At 44.4% G+C, this 19,785-nt stretch overlaps 1 protein-coding gene across 3 annotated transcripts in view; it reads right to left on the bottom strand.

Annotated features, from left to right (window-relative positions):
- The window catches only part of MRAS (muscle RAS oncogene homolog), a 38,297-nt gene that overhangs the window by 15,375 nt on the left and 3,137 nt on the right, over positions 1-19,785 (bottom strand). For 2 of the 3 annotated variants that reach the window (XM_027637364.1, XM_027637363.1), the window contains one exon: positions 1,489-1,702. In XM_027637364.1, the coding sequence (XP_027493165.1) occupies positions 1,489-1,681 (193 nt within the window). In that variant the 5' untranslated portion in view covers positions 1,682-1,702. The remainder of the gene's footprint in view (positions 1-1,488; positions 1,703-19,785) is intronic. The other variant, XM_027637365.1, reaches the window with a different exon arrangement.

The raw sequence follows: 19,785 nt of genomic DNA, 5'->3' as shown, positions 1-19,785 counted from the left end.
ACGGGGCATACCAGCAGAGGTAAAGGTTCCCCATTTTAGAGGGCTGGATTCTGGACTAAAACCAATGGATTTAATTTACAGAAGGATTTGATTTTTCTTTTATACAGCACTAGCATTTTAAAAATAAAGGTACACCTGTAGATTATGTGATGGTTACTTCGGAGCAGGTATCGCTGATGCAGATGACAATGACAGACACATTTCAGCACCAATTTCACAAATACTCCCTCACATCAACTATTAACATATTCAAATGAACAAGTGTTGGCAAAATTACGTTGTTTGGTTGTTTGTTGATTTTGGTTTTTAATACTGAGTAAAGGCTGTTCTTGTAAGGACTTTGCAGCCATTTGTACTCACTTGTATCTGATAAATCCTTAAAAGTGTGGCTAAGATCTCAAGTTTCCAGACCAAGCCAACAGTCTTCACAGCAAATCCCACCGGCATCCACATTCCACCACTCATGACAATCTCCCAGCTTTCTGTTCCACACAGCAACGACACATATGCAGAGACACCTAAGATCTTGAGCACCTTCTTGACAACAGGGTGGAGGTAGGAACTTGGCACAAGTGAGGCTAAATTTAGTTCAGTTATGTTAATGGCCACATCCATGCACTTTCGTAATTAAGGCACAAAATATTTGCTTGTTTTTATGTACTACCTAATTCTTGTATAAAGCAAAACAAAATTTACAACATTTAACAGAGAAATTCCCCTTATAGCTGTGTTTAGTCTGACTCATGCAGCACAAACAAACAAGTTGCAGCTTTAGGTAATATAGGGCTTTCTCCTCATCTGCTAATCAAGAAACTTTAGTTTTGGTTTTTTTAAGAGTGTGGCAGGTTTTTTTGTTCCAGTTTGTTTGTTTGTGTTTCGTGTTTCATTGCTGTTTGTTTTGTTAGAAAAAACAAACAAAAAAGCAGTTTTTCTTCAAAGAACTGAAAACTCTTGCTTACAACAGATCTCTAGGCTGGTTCCCTACCAGTATTTAAATGAAACAGGTAATTAGATATGAAAACATCACACATGAATGATGGGAGTTAAGAGGTGTAACAATTCTTCACTGTCAGTGGACAATAGTTTTGATTAAATGTTCTTTCTGGTTATAACCCTCACTCAGTTACCCACTCACTGTTATTTCCCAGGGGATGAGCTCAACCACAATGAAGTATCATTAGCTATAGCCACCTGGCAGTGTTATAATTCACTCTTTGTAGAAGCCTGCTCTAAATGTCAATGATTATCTGTATGTTTTTACAGTCTTGCAAGAAACATTTCTGTGCAGAACTGGAAACAACACAACTGGAAGCAGAAGCTTTTCTGGAGACCAGCTGCAGACCATGCACCACAGCTCACAGGCCAGCCTGTGCTCAAATTTGCCAACCCACAGCAGAGCAGGAGGGACACAAGAACACAACATGCTGTGGGAGGTCTATTTGCACTTATGCTCAGCTAGAATGAAAAGTACAAGAGTAGCTTGCTTACCATCAAGAATTGCCCACTGCCCATCTATTTCTGTGTGCTTCAGGTAGGAGTCTTCAATAGTTGGGTCATAGTCTGGCACGAAAATCTTCTGGAAAAACTGAATGGTGAGAGCACTCTTCCCCACACCACCATCTCCAACAACCACCAGCTTGTATGTGGGGAGGTTTTCGCTGGGAACAGCACTTGTAGCCATGCTTCCAGTGTGCTAAACCTGGAGAAAGAGATCATCTCCAATCACTCGTCAGCAATGAAAACAGGGCAATATGCATAAGGCAGCTTTTACCTGCTGCCTAAGAAGTAAGAATAAAGGCAGCCCTTACATCCAAAATCGTTTTAGACAGGAGCTGCAGCACTGACCCTTCCCAAGAGTTCTACCCCAACTCAAACCCAGCACTTAGAAGTGCAGACAACTCCACTGCTGTGGCTTGTTTACTCCTGACTTGTCTACAAGGATTGCTAATTGCCACCAAATGCACATGCAAAACTTATGACTGAAAACTTACTGAATACCTTTCCTATAGGGGCTGGATCCACACGACCATGACAAAAATCACCCTGGCTGACTGCAGCTGTCAATCTCCAGATAGTTTCCCATTGCCAGTGACCAAATCTCATTGGTAAGACAGAGCTGTGCTATTCTTCACTGCTTAACCCAAGGTACAGGAAACATTAGATAGTGTGTTACATCCTGGGGCCAGATCTGCAGGCAGAACTGGCAGTGATGGATGAAACCAGAGTTAAAGGTCCCATCCTGGTTCCACCAGTAGACAAAAATGCACTTAGCTATTTTCTTCCCCCTCATTTTCAAGTTTGAGAAATAAAAATGAGAAGGCAGCAGCCAGGAATGATAGGTGGTTTTTGGTTTGCCCCTTTTTTTAAAAAAAAAACAAAAAACCTCCACCCTGCCATGGCAGGAAAGCTGGTGTCTGTGGCTGTGAAACAGGCAGGAAAGCAGCCTCCCTGCAGCATGGTCACACCGCTCCTCTCACCTCAGAACTGACCCAAAAGAAAGAAGAAAAAAATTCACTGGCTGTAACTGGGCAATGGCACGTGTGTGTGGAGAAAAGAGAAGAGGCAGCCATTGCTGAACAGCCCTTTCCAACACTCAGCAGCAGTGACTGCTCATTTAAGTAGAAGCCAGGCAGGAGGTTCTGCACACATGCTGTGGAGGGCAGTGACCTCCACCCACCCGTGGGAAGCAGTGATCACTCAAATCACAAAGGAAATGGGTGGCCATCTCCCAGATCTGAATGACCACTGCATTTTCTGGGAGGTCTTTCACACAGTTAAAAAGAATATAATAATAATAATAAAAAAATCCATTGTAATGATAAGGCTCAAGAGAAGGCAGCTGATTTCCTTGGTACTGGTTTTCCCGAAAAAAGCTATTCAGAGCAGGAGCAGCTGTGGTGACAATTTCTACAGCCACCTGCTCCCATCCATTCTGGTTTTGCTGGTGCCCTTCGGGCTGCAGGTGCTGGTTGGGGTCAGCATTGAGGGGGGATGAGGACTGCTCAGAGGGAACCTCCATACTGTTGGCTCCCAATCTATATCCCTACCACCCCACACAAGCTTTTGGAGGCCTTCCCAATAACTCTAGGGTTTTCTTGTTCATTAGGAAGACAACTTCAACATTTCCATTCTCAGAAACCACTAAGCAAGGCTGGTGTGCTCAGTGCCACAGCTGTGCCAGGTGTTGTACAGAAGCTGAGACTGCCACACACACAGTGCAAGTTGAATGCTGACTAATGTGATTTTTTTCAGCCTATAGTATAAACTGGACCCCCATTCTTCCCAAAATTCTTTCATTTTCTCTATTTTCCAAAAAAAACCCACTTTGACTCTTCACTTCTGAAGAGGTCTCAAAGCCAACTTGGACTACTTTTCAAACAGACAAGAACATAATCTCCTAATCCAAGTTTAGTTTCTGGTTTCTCTAGTCCCTTTCTCAAAAATCATTATTTGAGTTTAATCCAAAATATTGAACCATAAAAGGCACTTTTGAGTTGGCAAGCTTGGGGGTCCCATGTTCTTTCTGTACACTGAAACCCCCATACCTTGAGAGAGGGCTTAGTTTCTCCTCCAAAAAGAAAAGCCCATAAGGAGGAAACAGAGGATGAGATTGCTGAGCCTGAGAACTGCAAAGGCCTCTTGTCCAAGCTGAGACAAGCCAACATTTTCAGAGCAAGAAGAAGCATGATCAAATCTGCTTGTTTCTAAACTACCTTTGGAGCAACAGCTGCTGGATGGGGAGAAGGAGGCCAAGCACCAGCTGAGGTTTCAGTCTTACTGCAGTTCTTCACTACAATTCCAAAGAAAAGTTTCTTACTCCTATTTTTGAATAAGAAACTTTCTCATATTTACAAGACCACACATCAATATGCAGCAGGCTTGGCTGCAGAAAAACCTATGAATTTCAACTGTCTCATTTTTGTTGGAGGACCAGCTTTTATTTCTGCATAATCCTGCTTGGGTCAGATGATTCTCACAGGCTCTTTGGGACACAGACCCTGGCTGAAACTCTGTCCCCCCTTCCAAGACATTTGACGACAATTTTTGCTTTGCCCATGGCCAAGGTTTCACCCCATCCTCCCCTGCCCAGGGAGTATGAAAGACTGATTGTTACTGACATGGTGGGGACAATCTCGGGATGTGAAAAACATATTCCATTTGTACACGATTTTTGACCCCATGACAAAACCACAAGCTGTTGCTCGGCAGACAAGCATTACATTTTCATTGACATTTTGTACCAGCCCCTTTGAATCGCTCCTAAGAAGCCTTAAGCTTATCTTGCATGAAATGCTCCCCAAAGTCCTAGAATAATGTTTAGCCCATTGTACAAACTATGTCTCTGCCCCACACACTTATCGGTTGAATCAGGGCATTTGCTTCCCATCATTTCCAGAAGTTTGGTCATACTGTGTGTCTCAGCTACCAGACTAAGTATTATGTAGTCTGGGGAGAACAGTAGGAACTGAAATTAAAAAAAAAAAATTAAACAAAAAAGTCAAGAAGTGCAGTCTGATTTGTTGAGCACAACCCCCTGTATTTTAGGTGATGCTAGCATGAATAGACGAAAACTTCCATTGAGTGTCAAAAGGTAGCAAGTCTAGATGTTTCTGCAGGATTGTTTCTACTGGTCGTGGAAAGCCCCCTCTTTCTACAGAGATAGCAAGTCCCATGCTCCCATCATGCATGTACATAACGAAAACCCTCTGAAAACCAAGTACTTCAGTCCCTCTACCCCTCCACCTGCCCTGATAAGCAAGGCAAGAAGCCAACTCATGCCTTGACAAGATCATCATCTTAACCAGCCAGTGAATCAAACCTTTAAAACAACAGGTATCACCTCCTGAAAAACACTAAGCACTCCCAAAGGTGCGCGGAGCTTCTGCACCAGCTGGTTATGTCACTACAGGCAACTGCACAAGACTTAGGCTGATTTTCATCTGTTTTTGGCAAGAGTACTGACACAGTCCTCCTCAGATGGGAGCAAGAATAAGCGTGTTTGCTGTAGATCTGACTGGGAAAAACGAAACACAAATGTTTTTATCTATTGTCTGAATACAAAGCAGCATGTGGTAATACGCTAATAAGCTCTGATGATAATCATACAATTTAGATAGTTGTTTATTTTGAAGGAGCCAAGAGAAGGATCCATACCCTACGCTGACAAATGCCATCAGGGCTCTGGGTAAGTCACTGGAAGGAGGCTGATTTATACAACCATCTTCATACCCACTGGCAAGATCAGTGTCTTGACAGCACAAGCCAGTAATGCTGAGACAGTCAGAAATGTGGCTACTTCTGGGGTAGATGGCAAGGCAAAAAGAGAAACACTGATCCAAGAGTATCACTGAGGCTGAGCCTCCTCAGCAAAAATGATATTTTTATGGAGACAGAATAAACTGCATAAAACCCCATTTACCTGTCTGGGCATGGGGATGGAGTGGAAGGGCTGAGCTATCCCCTTGGAGCAGCCAAGTAACATAAAAAACCCAAATTCAGATTAGTTTGTGACTGGACCACCAAGCCCAAATAGGTACCCACAAAATATATACAGTATATCTAATCCCTATTCTCCTTGCAAAACTTGCCTTGAATACAAGTGGGTCAGATCTCAGCTTCTGTAAATCACTGCAATTTCTGTTCATCAGAGCAGAGTTGTGGCCACATATGACAATAATAAAATGGACCCCAGATAGTTGATATTCTGTGTGTTGGCACCCCTCTCCCTGGTTCCAGCTGTGCTGTCCTGGAGGAAGAGCTCTCAGGGCAAAGCCATTAGAGAAGGTCAACAAGCTCAGAACCAAGCCCTGGATTTGCAGGGGAGGTTAGTGCAATTAAAGATGCTGGCTCCCTGACTGAGAAGCCCAGCACGACAGTGATTTATGGTCTCCATGGCAACATGCAACACAAATTGCTTAATTCTGTTATGAAACCTCCAGAAAAAGCTACAGCAGGGTCTGTGTGGGAACTACCAGCTCCCTCCTCCTCTGCTGCAGCTCTCCAAAGCAGACAACTTCAGGGAGCCCACGAACACTTCAGCAATAGGCTGAGATTTAGCACATACTAATATGTAAGTATGTATGCTGACCAGTTCCATCAACCCACAGCCAAGGGAATTTTCCTATCATCAGCTTGCTTTGGTTCATGGCTCTTCACACATGCCCTGCCAGAGCTCTGCATACCTGAGGACACCAAGCTCACCTGAGGCTGAGGAAGACTATCAGCCACCTACGGTTGCAATTAATAACTCTTCCTCTAGCCACAGCTCACTCGGTTACACCCTTTTACCCAGGCACTTTGTAAGCATTAGCAGCTCCATGCAATGCCTCCAGGGCTGAAACTCTGCATGATCTGAACACTTCCCTCTCTGTTCCTCTTGCAGACTGCTGGCTAGAGCCACACAACCACCATGACACACCCAGAGACGCTCGCCAGGTACCAAAATAGTTCAGCCCAATGTGTTGTAGGCAATCCCTTGGGCTGGGAGCTACTGAGAATCCTTGAAACACAGGACATGCCCTTTTAGAAGGCAGCTGCCTCCCTTGAGTCATGCTGATCAGGACTGAATGAACTTCAGGAATTTCTCCCTCAAGTAGGCATTGACTGTGTCCCAAGCCTTCAAGATCCAAAGGACTTGTAGGTGTATGAGCAACCACGGACAATTATTATTAAATAAAGATTATTAACTCTTAGCCAGGTTTCCTCCAGTCTGTCAGATTTCCTTCCTGGTCCATGCCTTAAAAAGGACACATTGAGCAAAAGTTGGACTCTGTGCCAGTCTTCAGTGGGAAGTCTGCATGGAAGAGATCTGTCATGTGGGGAGCCACAGTCTGACGCCCTTTGTAGTTGTGGCATTAAGTTTTTCAACTTAATTGAAAACGTGAAATTTCAACTTTCTGAGGTTTTCTAATAAGAAGGATCCTGACAGGTGAGAGTACTCTCAACTCCCATCAGCTTCCAGGAGATCTGATGGAGCCCAGCACCTGGTAAGACCTGCACAGGAAATTACAGGCATTTCCTTTTTGGAGCAGTGATCAAAGCACTATCAGATTGCTACTAAAAATGATGGGGAAAAAAAGCCATAAACCAACTGTTGCTTAAAAATAAAATCCTCTACCCAGCAATAAAGAGCTGCAATCAGTTGGGTTTTGAATTCTCCTCTGGGTAAAAAGATGCTGTATCCCAAGGGCTGTGTTCCCTAAGCTCCTCACTGGCATCCTGTGCCAGCCAGACCTTTTCTCCTTTTCAACCTAAAATTGCATCACCTCACCCATCACACAGATGCTGCTCAGATTTACTGTAAGAGAAAGCAAACACACCGGGGGAGTAATGAAGCACTTGAGATTCACACAAAAGGCAGCTAAAGGCAGTAGCTGCCTGACGAATACTTGGTGGTTATTTCAGGAAACACAGAATTATAGCCTGAACAAATAATAATAATAAAAGCCAAGTCACTGGAAATTGCTTAGGTGGTAGGCGGCCCCCCATCTCCCTCCACTGCAAATCCCTAAGCCATGTAAGAAGGAGCACTTGCTGCAGCACCGAGCAGCAGCTTTCCCAAGGCCAGGCTGGGTTTAGGGACTCACTCATTTTTACTTGGAAGCACGTGCTTGTCAGTGTCCCCATCTTTAAGTAAATGCAGCACAGCACGAGTCAATCTTATTGACAAATGTAATCTAAAACGAACTCTGCTTCCCTCTCACAGCTCCTCCTACACCTCCCACAACAACTCCATTAATCTTCAGCCTGTTTCTCTTGCTGATGTAGTGCCCTTTTCAAAATACGTAAGAAGATTCCCGTCACTCTGACAAGCCAACAGTCAGATGCAGAAGCCAGATTATTTTTTTTTTTCATTATTAAAAACAACACTTCAGTCAGATTTGGGTCATTTGTCGTTACAGCACTGCCGATAGCAGTTCTGTAAGAGAATCCAGATATGCAACCAGAAAGCAGCTATGCAAGATCCATTCCTGTATCTCTAAGACCTCAAATAAAATTGTATGGTTGCCAGTTTAGGGGTGTCCACTGGAGGCTGATCCAAGTCTTTTGCCAAGGTACAAAATGAGAATATCCTTGCACAGTAACTGGGGCCTGAGAAAGTGGATAGCTCAGCTACTTTTACTTCCATCACTGCTCGTGCATTTAAATCCACCATCCTTTCCTTACTCATTTATTTCCAAAGCTCTCAGGACATTAGGGGATGACAGATTCCTGTATTACTCTTAAAAATTCTTCATTAGTGAGGCCAGGAATGCCTCTCCTATGTTATCATGGAACTGATGAAGCTGACCTAAACATACTGTAGCAAAAAAATCAGATAGCCAAGATGTTCCCCTGCCCTGCCCAGCCACAGATAACACAGCAAGAACAAATTTACAGTGGAGGAAGCAGCTTCAAATTCCAATAGCTGCCCTTCCTGCTCACACAATCCCTGGAAATGGGCAGCTTCCCTCCTACACATCCCAGCCTGCTGACACGCCAATAAAAAGACCCCAAATTCACTGCCCTGGATGGTTTTTCTGCTCCTTATATGGCTCAGTAAGGTTTCCAAACCAACAGACCAAGTGCTCCAGCAATGCTCTGTGCAGCCCAAATGTTCTGCTACCTGCATGCAGCCCTGACACTGGTGAGGCAGCCAGATGTGCATGGCACAGCCAGATGTTCAGCCTTCCCAGAACAGCCCTCCCAGCCTCATCCACCTTCACCTTGGGCAGGAGGAAGTGGTCCAGGCAATGAATTCATGTACCCCAGCACAGAGCTGTGAGAGGATTCTAAGTAGCACCAAGAACTGCCCAGCATGGACTGTCTTCTTCGCTCCACCCTGCCTTGCTCACCACAGCCCCACTTCCCTCTGCCAAAACAAGGGGCCCATCCACCACTCCATCCAGCTCCTGGATGGTTTGTTGCACTGCAATCTTACGGGCACTGTGCTGTCTGCGCATAGGGCAGGCATGGCTGAGCCAACGCACAGACTTCGTGGCACCTATGGATGTTTTGGAGATGGTTAACAGATAGAAAGGGTACAGGGCCATCTCATTCCAGTCACCCTCCCGCAAATCAGTCAATGTATTTGGCTCCAGGTTTGTCTTCCAGCCAGGCTCAATTCGGTATTTAATGCTTTTTACATCTCCAGTGTTGCTACCGAATGTCCTTCAGGATATAAATGGCTTTTTAAAGACTCCCTTCCCTCCTGGGAAACACACTTTGAGTCTCTTAGACAGCTGCAAAGAGCTGAAGACCGTGAAGTTCCATGGTAATAGCATTTTCATGAGGGAATGGGTGAATCCTGTCAAGTCCCAGCAGCAGATGGAAGAAGGTGAGGAGAATGGGGATCTCCAGGCCATTTCCAAAAATCTGTCCTCCACCTGCAAATCTTCTCTAAAACTTGACTCATGATTGTGTCCTTCCTAGGCAAAAAGACTGTTATTGTCCATATCCTATGGAAAAACCAGACACATGGCCTGTTCACTCTTTGCATCGCAGTGTTCCCTGAAATTATCTGTGAGTTGTGGGGCAACACTGATGTTTCTGCAACACTTCTACACCCTGGGTCACAGGGCAGGCTTGTAGGGCTCTCCGTAAATTTTCCCAGGCTCCTGGGTTGAGGACAGTCCTCTTGGTTCCCCCCACAACCCACCTAATACTCATTTACAGGTAAAGGAGAGCATAGAGTGTGCTAGTCTGTAATGCCAGAGCTTTAGTACAGCTTCACCAGCATAGACTTCAGAAGATGAAGGAATAGCCCTCTCCTAAGCTTACCCAAATAGGCACTTGGCCTATTTTACTCAAAACTGAATGAATCTAAATCCAAGAACTGCATGGAAGGCTATTCAAGGCATTTCCCAGGTCCATGTCATTACTCTGTCACTTGGAAGACTCCAAGATCTCATCACTGGCCCAGGACCAGTAAGAGTAATTTTTTCCAGGCTTGTTACAGTGTCTGCCAAGAGCATAAGTCTCTTATTTACGTACAGCATGCTGGGGAGTTGACTCTGTATTTGGCAAATCTAACAGCCTTGTCTCAAAGGGGAGTGTGGGCAGAATTCGGGGCTGGGTACTGGGATGAAGAGTAGGGTGAGGGGTGGCTGTGCCCTCCTCTGCCCTACACGTGGTATGCACTGTTTTGGGAAGCCACAGCATCCCAGTGAACCTGCCTGAGGACAGGGTGCACTGCCAGCATCCCAGCCATATGCCAGGCCAGCCCTAGTGCCTCTTCTTAGCCCTTCTCTTTGGCCAACTCCTTGGCTGTCAGTTCTCTCCCTGCTCTCTGCCAGCCTGGACAAGGCCTTACAGTGGCAAACACATACCTTGACACTCACATCAGTGGGCAACTGGCCAAACCACCCTTGAGGAACAAAGTTTACCCTTGCATGACTCAAGTCCTCCATCCTGTCAAGTGCATTCACTTTGCCAGCACTGGAGAGAAGCATCCCACAAGGAAACCCCTTTAGAAAAGAGGTATTGGGGTCCCAGCTGGTGTTGCTCAGCACCTGCACTTTGCTGTTGAACGCCCAAGTTTCTTCTCAGGTGTCATGAGTGGATGAATCCATAGAGAAGCACTTGAAAAATCAACACATCTTTGAAAGGACTCTATAGGTCAGTTGACCCAACTTCAGACCTCTGTGCCTGCCCCTCACCCTCCAGTTTCAGCACAGACCTGCACCAGGATACCCTAAGCCTGGTTCTTTCCATGCTCAGCCTAAACTCTCAGCCTTGACTTTTTAAGTCATTCGACTTGCAGCCGTGTGGGAGGGTATATATGTACATTCATTAACACTTCCATTATGCCCTGTGGTTTGGCAGGTGGTGCTGCATTATGGATTTAAACAGTGCCAGCAAGCGAGTCTACAGCACTTCACTAGATTAGCATGCTATGGGAAATCATACCTCAGAAGTGTTTTGCACTCTATTGAAGCACCTCCAATGAATGAGGCAACAGCAGGGCTCCAACAACCACCACCTCTGTGCAATCACATCAGAAATTCACTCACAACTCCAGGGAAAGATAAACTCCCTCAAAACCCACATTACCATTTGGTGGGGGAAAAAAAAAAGGAAAAAAAAAAAAGCAACAGCAGACTCTCTTACCAGTTAAAGGAAAAGAGAGAGGCACACTCTCCACTGTCACTGCCATAAAGCATCTTTCACATACACCAAACAATAACATCATCTGCTTTTGCCCTATAAACTGGATCTAGCATTCACATGGGAGAAACACACCACACATGGTTATACCCATTTCAGAGGTCAAGGTACTCAGGCTCCCAGCGCCCCATGCCAAAGATGATGCCTTCTGTCTTATCATCAGGCTGGCACTGACAGATTTGCAGAAACTTCAGTAAAACTCCCTGAGAGGATGCTATCCTGGAAGGATGAGGAGATGTGCTGGGCTATAGCTGACCCTCTGAGGACCTCCCTCCCCAGAGAAATGCAGACAATGAACACACCACTCAGTCTTTGCAAAGGGGAAGGTAAGGACCTTTGATGGGATGAGAGGATAAAGCACCAGTTAAACACTGCTATCACCACATTGCTCATCATTTACTCGGGCTGGACACACTAATTTTTCTTTAGCTGTGAGTGGTACTACAGTGCCACTGTCCATTGCAGCCGTACCTGCAGTGGCACAGAGCACTGGCTCCCACAACAGTACAGGGCTTGTGCTTTACCTGGGCAATGGGAAGGGTCGATTCAGAGGTAAGATTGCACATGAACCAAATAAAGCAAAGTAACTGGACAAAGTTTCCAAGTCTAGACTGTTGAGTTAAATCAAGAGCTACCTTCCAAGGAGAATCCTTGGTCCTTGATTAGCTCTTCCAGAGCACTGCTCTGGTTTAATTACTCTGCTCTTCTGTTTGAACACATTCCTTTGCTCAGATTCTTCTAAGTTTCAATCTCCTACAGACCTTAACTGAGAAGTTTCAAAGAAATGTTTGGGTTCTGCCATAAGAGCCCAGGAAGATCCATTTTTAACTGCCATCCACCACACAGCTCTGAAGTACAGCTATCCTGCTGCAAAGTTGCAACTGAGTCAAGATATCAAGGTCTTTCCTTGAAAATAGCCAGATGCAGCATTCTGTTTCTCTAACCTTAGGGTAGATCTCATGTCATTCCTCTGCATGCCATTATTTTTTAAACACCAAGCAAAGAGATGTTTGCCTTAGTCTTGGCAATTCAGGTAAATCTCTCATTTGCATCATAGATTACATACCAGACTCACAAAAAGACCAAGAAATTTGGATTTGGCCCTTCTTTGTACTACTGGGTTATCCGCAAGGGACATGACCTCCACGTAAGAGACTTTCTCTTATGCTTCATCACCTTCAACAACACTTCAAACATAAAATTTTAACTGAAACATAACTATAGATATTGTTACTTTATCTTGACCTGGTGAGTTATAATACAACATGGGATGGTTTACCCCGATGGCATCTTGACATGTCTATGCATATAAAAATATCTCTATTAAAAGCACAGATAGAAACAGCATGGATCACAGCCACTTGAAAAAAAATAAAATAAAGCCCCAAAGCATTAAGGGCTGGTAAGGGACAAGATTACTTTCATCCTGCCACAGCATGTTTCAATTTAACCACTGCATCTCTCAGCACTTTTGGTTCATATTCTTTTACCACACAGAGACACAAGTTTGGTATACGCCCAGCCTTAGGAAGGGGAAATGGTATTTTGGGTCACCAGTTCCACCCACAGTGTCCACCCACCCCTCCAATCAACAAGGCTTTTGAAGTGCACCGGTCCCAAACAGAAGCCAGAATCCATTAGCCTGGGGTCAGGAGGGCTTGGGGAGCTGGAGTGCTCCTGAGGTTGGGAGACGTTTTAGGAGTTTGTTGGGGCCAAGAGGCTTTGTCAGCAAGTCCCTCACCTCCTGCTGCCCATGAGGGCCCCCTGCAGTTCTGCCCCAACCATGGACACTGGCAGGCACTTCCTCAGCTCTTTCATCACTGCCTTGAAGGTGAACACCTCCATTCACTGCCGGAGTTCAGCAGTCCTTCACTGCTATGGCTGAGGTGACTCCTCTTTGTCCCTTCACACCTCTCAGCTAGGCCAGTCCACCTCTTCACGAGTCTTTCCAAGCCCACATGAACTGCAAATAGTGTTACTTTGTTCTATTCGTTTTTACCCCAAACCAGAGGAGGCAATCCGACCTCCAAACCATCCAACTGCTCCCAGTGTTTTGTGCAGCAAAAGGATTTATTTTCATGCTGTACAAAACCAAACAGATGCTTCGACGCAGGATATGCCAAAAAATGCAATTCTTCTCCTTTGCTCTGAGAGCCTAGCATTTATTTCCATATTCTTGTGAGATTGGTATGTAAACAACAGGGAGAGACTTGCTGTGCTCAGGAGACCTTAAAATATGAGTCCTATTTCTCTGTCCTCCTGGATCCAGTAAGTCATCCTCCTGAGGTTCGAAATGTTTCTGAAACTCATAATTTAAAAGTCCAAGGAATAAAATGGGGTTGCTGGAGATCTTTCCCAACAGAAAAGTAGATTGAAACTATTGTGTTATTAAATAATTCAAATCCCAGATGCTTAATTAAACAGAATTTCTACATTGCAAAAAGAATAAGGAATTATATATTCTCTTAGCTAACTTTGCTGATTAACATGAAAGTCTTTTCATGCTCCACAGTCATTTGGTCCAAGTCAAACTTTTGAAGACAGACTTAATACTTCACAGGTAAATCTCACGTAACAAAACCCTTGCTGTTCACAGGACTGAGGTGATGCAGCAGCTTGTCAGCCTCTTTGTGCTTTGTAGAGCCATTCTGCAGGATGTGCAGAGGAAGTCATGCTCAGCAGAGCATCTTAACAGAACATTCAGTATCTCTTCAGACCAGCCCAAACCTCCAGAAAAGCAAATGGTCTGCTCAGTTCCTCATGCCTGTCATTTCACCTGTTTGCAGATTAGATCTGAAAGCATCCACAGCATGTGGAGGAAACAGAGAAGTCTCTCTCAAAGTGCTCTGCCCTTGAGCTACAAAATATTTTCTGAGGGAAGAGCTGCAAGCACTCATTCAAGTCCACCTCATTGCTACAGCTCATCATGACCTTTGGACTTAAATTCAGAGCCATGATCCTTCACCACCAAGGTCTCTTCAGGTGGAAGTGAAGTGCACAAGCTGGACAACACCTGCCTTGGACAGCTATGTCAGACATAGGCAGGTGCCTTAATACTGAGATCACACACTACTTTGAGAGCTACAATGGCAGTACTTGACATTGCACTGTTGTTTCACAAAAACAATTCACAACAGCTTAAGGGTTTTTCCCAGAGCACTGGGGTGTGACTCCTCCTGCTCCAAGGTTAGTTAGGGATTTTTGTCCTCATGAAACACCAGCAGCCACCAAACCAGACTCTGTCTGCAACTGCAGCGCGGCAGCAAGAACTACTGAGACAAAAGGATTCCTTCGGTGATCTCCCCTCTCCCAGTTCATCATCACACAGCACATGCTCTGTGAATATCCTTCATGACTCTTTCTGGGATTAAGCGCTTGGTACTGAACAATTTCTTCCGAAGTCCTACTTGACAAGTGTTGCACTTTGGTGGCACTAATACTTTGATACCAAGTCTTACACAAGACATCAGCTACATATTTTCTGAAGATCACAATCTTTACTAAATTGCCAGCTGTCTATGCAGACCACTCATGAGCTATCTGGGTATGCTAAGTACAGATGACAGACCCAATAACAGTGTCTGGATGTGTCGAGAGATTAAATTCCATCTGCATCCTGTTACTTTTTGTCATTTCATACTCTTTCAGAGTCATTCTGTGTCCCAACAACCAACTGGCAAAGAGCCTTTATCACATCCTCTAAATGCTTTTTTGGAGTTCCCATGCCTGGAGACATGCTACAGGGGGTGTATCTCTTTAAGTGGGATGGCCAGTTCAAGTAAAAAACTGGATGGGATTCTCACAAGCCAATGTCCAGTAACATCCTTTTAACTTGAGATGGGTGGGTCTTTGTTCCAGCTGTTGTCTATCAGACTCATCATCAGGCTATGTGCTTCCAGCAATGCAAATAGCAGATCCCTATTCAAGCCTTCTTACATTTGCAAGATGAGCAAGAATTTGTTTCCACCAACCAGAGCACCCCTTACACTGAAAAACAGAACAGGCTGCAATAGTGTACCACTGAAAAATACAAAGGAAGCTTAAACACGCTCATTTTTATACCGATATGACCAAGTCTTAAAAAAATCCAAATCCTAAGAAAACAACCAAAAATAGTCCAATAAAGCTGAAGATTTCACTTTAATAATTATTTTCTGCTCACTTCAGAAACTCCTCCTTTCAATAAGTGGACAAAACAGAGGAGCTGCAGAGTCCCTTGATGTTACCAAATCTGCATTTTTTGGGCACATGGTGCTATCAGGGTTTGTTCACAGAGTCCATCTCCATACTCTGTTGTTGGCTCACCCAGCAGTGAAATCCTAGTTCCAGTCCTTCCTCTACCTGTGACAGGAGCTGAGCCATGCTGATGCTTGGCAAGCTGAATTCACTGGCACTCTCAAATGGATCGCTATTTCATTAAGGAACTTTTAAATAAAACAAGCACCAACTGAATCAGTGTCAAGACATGCCATAAGTGAAAGTATCTGAACCCTGATATCCCTGCGTCCCTGGCTCTGAAAGAAAAGCTCCATCAGCTTGTGCCACAGCAGACCCCAATGTTACATCTCCTTGGGACTGTAGCTGTTGTGGAGGAGCACAAGAAGTAAGACATGCCCAGGCTCTGCCTGCTCCCACTCAGGATGCAGGTATCCATTCCTGCAGTGCTGCAGGCATGGCCCAAGAGGAGCAGTGACATCCCTCCCCTGGCTGCGACCCAGGTGTGACTTTCCAGCAGCAGCACAGTAACCACTGGGAGATAGTCAAGCTTCTGCCCAAGCCCAGGGAATTCAACAGCACTGAGCACTCCCAAGTTTCCAAGAAGAATATTTCACTGTACCCAACATACAGTACATGATATGGGCCCCAAGCAAGGCACAGCAGGACTTACAGCTGACTTCAGTGCGCTTTACTTTGATCCATAAATCCTCTAGACACTTCCCAAGAATGTTGCTCATCTCCCACTGCCTTCAGCCTCACAAGAGGTAGACATAAATACTTAGCATTAGCATAGCTCCCCATGACTCATTTTTTCTCCTTTTTAAATATAGCATCCTATAAACTTGGATACATTCTGAGCACTAAAACTCATATTGTTACTGTTCACCATGCACTCAAAACACAAAATTCCTCTTGCCAGCTCTGGACAGCTTCCTTCCCCCAAACCAAAACACTGGTGCCCCTCACAAGGCAGAGATGGAGTAGTGGTGGCTCTCCTCCCTCTGGGAGCCCAGGCAGCACAGAGACACAGCCAAGTGACAGCAGAAGGCTGTGGAGCTGGGCAGAAGGCTCCATCATCGGGCCAGCCACTCATATCAACTTTATTAAGAAGAGCAGAGCTGGCTCTGGGCACAGGAAAAGCAGGGATTTGCCCAGAGGAACACAGTTTCACTAGCTGGGAAGTAGCCCGTGCCAGCTTTGGGGAAGCCAGACTCACTGAAGAAGTGGAGGTGGCGGCGACATCTCTAGCTGGGAGATGCTCCTCATTCCTCATCTTCCTCCAGACATACATCGTCTTCCTCCTTCCACCACCAGGCTTGAGCTTTCTTCCTTAGAAAAGCCTAAGTCCACATTGTCTAGCCAAACAAATTCCCCCTTGGTGCCTCAGAAGCACCAAGGAAGAACCTGATGGGAAAAACATGGACCAGAGCTTGTTGGTTTCCATGGGAATTGAGACCCTGTTTTAGCACCCTCCTGCCTGTCCTGCTGCAGACTTTCCTGTGTGATCAATCCTGTGTGCTGTGTTTAGCTTTAGTGAATACTTCAGTTCCCCAGCTGTACAAGTGAGATAAATTGCAAGTCCCTATCTCACAGGTATGTTGCAAAATAAATATGTTTTGCATTACAAGTGTTACAGGAATGCTTTAAAAATTTCACAAGTATCAAGACTAATCCATCACTGCTCAAAAAGAACCCTAGGATTAACAGCAAATTGAAGCCTTACCTATACAAACAGAGCATGCAAGACTGTTTTCTTAGTTTATCTGTTTCTTCTGATAACCATGTTTGCCCTCGTTCCAGTCACAAGTTGTTTGAATTTAGTGCACCAAATCCTGTCTGGAGAAATGTATGTTTTGCTACAGCGATAGCTGAGACATCAGTCATCCTCTCAGTTGTCCTAAAGACATAGCTGAAAATGCATGCTTATATCCATCCTGCTGTCAGATGACTGAAAAGTACATTTTTACCTCCTGGACCTCTCTATTAAGATTATCCAAGAGACTCTACTTACCACAGTATTTTTCTAATTGTTTCTTCAACATTCTTATTTAATATCTGAAATGAGTTGAGTGGCAGAGCTGCTACTCTCATTCTGGAAACTGGCATTTTTAAAGACAAGATAAACAGAAGCCTTTTCTTAAAACTTTCAGGAGTATGTATAGCTTAAAAAGCTGATTCTTGTTTAAAATGATGACTAAGACTCTTAGGAATCTAACTCCCAAAGTCACACAGGTAGTTTTGAATATGTTATCCTTTTAGAGTAATTATGCCATCAAAGTTCCAGTCAAAAGCTGATGAGCGTTACTAATATATGCTGGTGAGAGAGCCTGTACATGAAACACCTTCTTGGTTTATTTCCACTACAGTAAGTCAGAAAGCACACTAAGACTTATTTTCACATACAAGAGTAAGAGACCTGACTGCAGGAGACACTTAACCAGGTTAGCCCACAGCTCAAGGAGTAGGTTTACTGTAAACTGGCTGCAAGCTGATGCAGTTGTACCTGTTTTCACTGGAGGTGATGGAAACTTGGAGCAGCTGTTTGGTCTTCAGTGGACTAACAGCACTCACTACATAAACCAGTCTGGCCCATCACCTGAATCCTTACAAGTCACCACTCAGACACAAAATAGTCCCCAGGAAGTCGTCAGTGACATTCATGTCTAGACCAAGAACCAGCAAGATACAGTCAAGAGAAGCGATGAAGATACAATAAGCCATTTTTACCACCCCACATAAAGTTATATATTTGGTACAACATTCTTTCCAGAAGCAGACCTTCTTAAAGAGAAGGCAGGACAGGCATTACGTTACCTGTGAGAAGGGTGAAGGAGTGTCACCAACTTCTTAAGCTGCTCTATAATAGAAGATAAAAGTACAAACAAGTAGTTCAAGATTTTAATCTTGAGCCTATCAATGGCAAACAAATTCTGAGGCAAATGAGACTTAGCTAAAAGTTAATAAAAGGTTATGGAAGCACTGAGCATTTCTGCTGGTCAGTTCTGGCCACAAGAGAAGAAGGAAGGGGAATCCCATCCCAGCATGTCTCAGATACTTAGATGCCTTCTGAAGTACCTCAGCATTTGCTATATTTATGCCCCCAACACACTCCACAAAGAACTAACTTCTACTAACTCATTTTAGAAAGAAGAAAAGCAGATTCTGTGAGAGGTAGATTCATTGTTATCTATAAGAGTTGCTGACCTTAGCCTACCCACCTCAGGCCAGTCTGTGACAGAGAAGGTACTTGGGGTCAGGTTTCCCATCTCTTCAGCTAGCTCCAGCAATTGGACTGGTCTCTCAGATGAAACCCATATGCCTGAGCAGCCCTAAGCATCACTTACCGAAAAACTAGTGTCTGAAGCAGTAAAATTGCAGGAGAGGAAGTACCACAAGTAGTATAAGTACAGCAAACTACTTATAAATATTAACTTCTCCCACTCCTGCCCCTACCTCTTCCCTCAATCATTATTTCAGGAGACATATTTTTGTACAATCATTTCATCATCTAAGAACAGGTGGCCAGTCTGCCATATCTCTAGGCAAGATTTCCATACATATTACTCCTCCACTGACATTTTTTCACATAGACACATGCATGGATCAGCAATTGCTCCACTACGTTCTCAAACAGAGAATAAGAGAGTTATAAATCTCAAAAGAATGCATATGCCAAAAAAAATCAGCATCTGAAGTAACAGCTGTTCATTTCTCCCCTGTTCAGGAAGAGCCAGTTGTGGCTTATTGCAGATGTTATTGAAGTTGATGGACTTGCTCTAGATTTAATTTGGATACAAATACTCAGGATGTGACCCACTGGAGTGCTGGAACTTTGTTTCCCCGTGGAGAAAAATACAGCCAGCAACACTGAAGTAGAAGAAGAAGGTTATTCTCCCCTCCCCAGTAAGTATCTTCTGTCAAATACCTCTGTAAACAACAACAGGAGAAAAAAAGCAGCAACTCCACCAAGGAGTGGGCTAACATTCCTCACATCTAACAGTCCTACGCTCATTCTGTTTTCACTGGGACCAAATCCTCCCAATCCTTCATTAAACTTGAGTGCCTTATACAACAAGAATAATATCACTGATCTTTAAAAGGTCACTTTCAAGGGACATTTCCATATCTATATCTTTTAGCACCACTTCTCTTCCTCAGCCCTGTCTTGGAAGCCTGAAAATTAATTCCCTGTTTTTCATATAGAATCTGTCCCCTCAACCCTGATCTACTTATTTATGACAGTAAAAGCTTATGCAAACACCACCACCATACAAAAACACTCCCCTTTTCATTCCTGTGGGTTCATGTTAATATTCTCCACCTCCAGAGACTGAAGTACTCTCTGCACTGAGGGCTGCACATTCCCAGGCTGAGGTGCAATCCCTCCTGCCTCCACCTCTACAGGTAAGAGAGGTAAAGGGA

Source organism: Corapipo altera, unplaced genomic scaffold (genome assembly GCF_003945725.1).
Source record: "Corapipo altera isolate COAL_440 unplaced genomic scaffold, ASM394572v1 45, whole genome shotgun sequence".
Classification (NCBI taxonomy): Eukaryota; Metazoa; Chordata; class Aves; order Passeriformes; family Pipridae; genus Corapipo; species Corapipo altera.
Note: the sequence above shows the minus strand (reverse complement) of the source record. Positions and strands in the feature narration are given on the sequence as shown.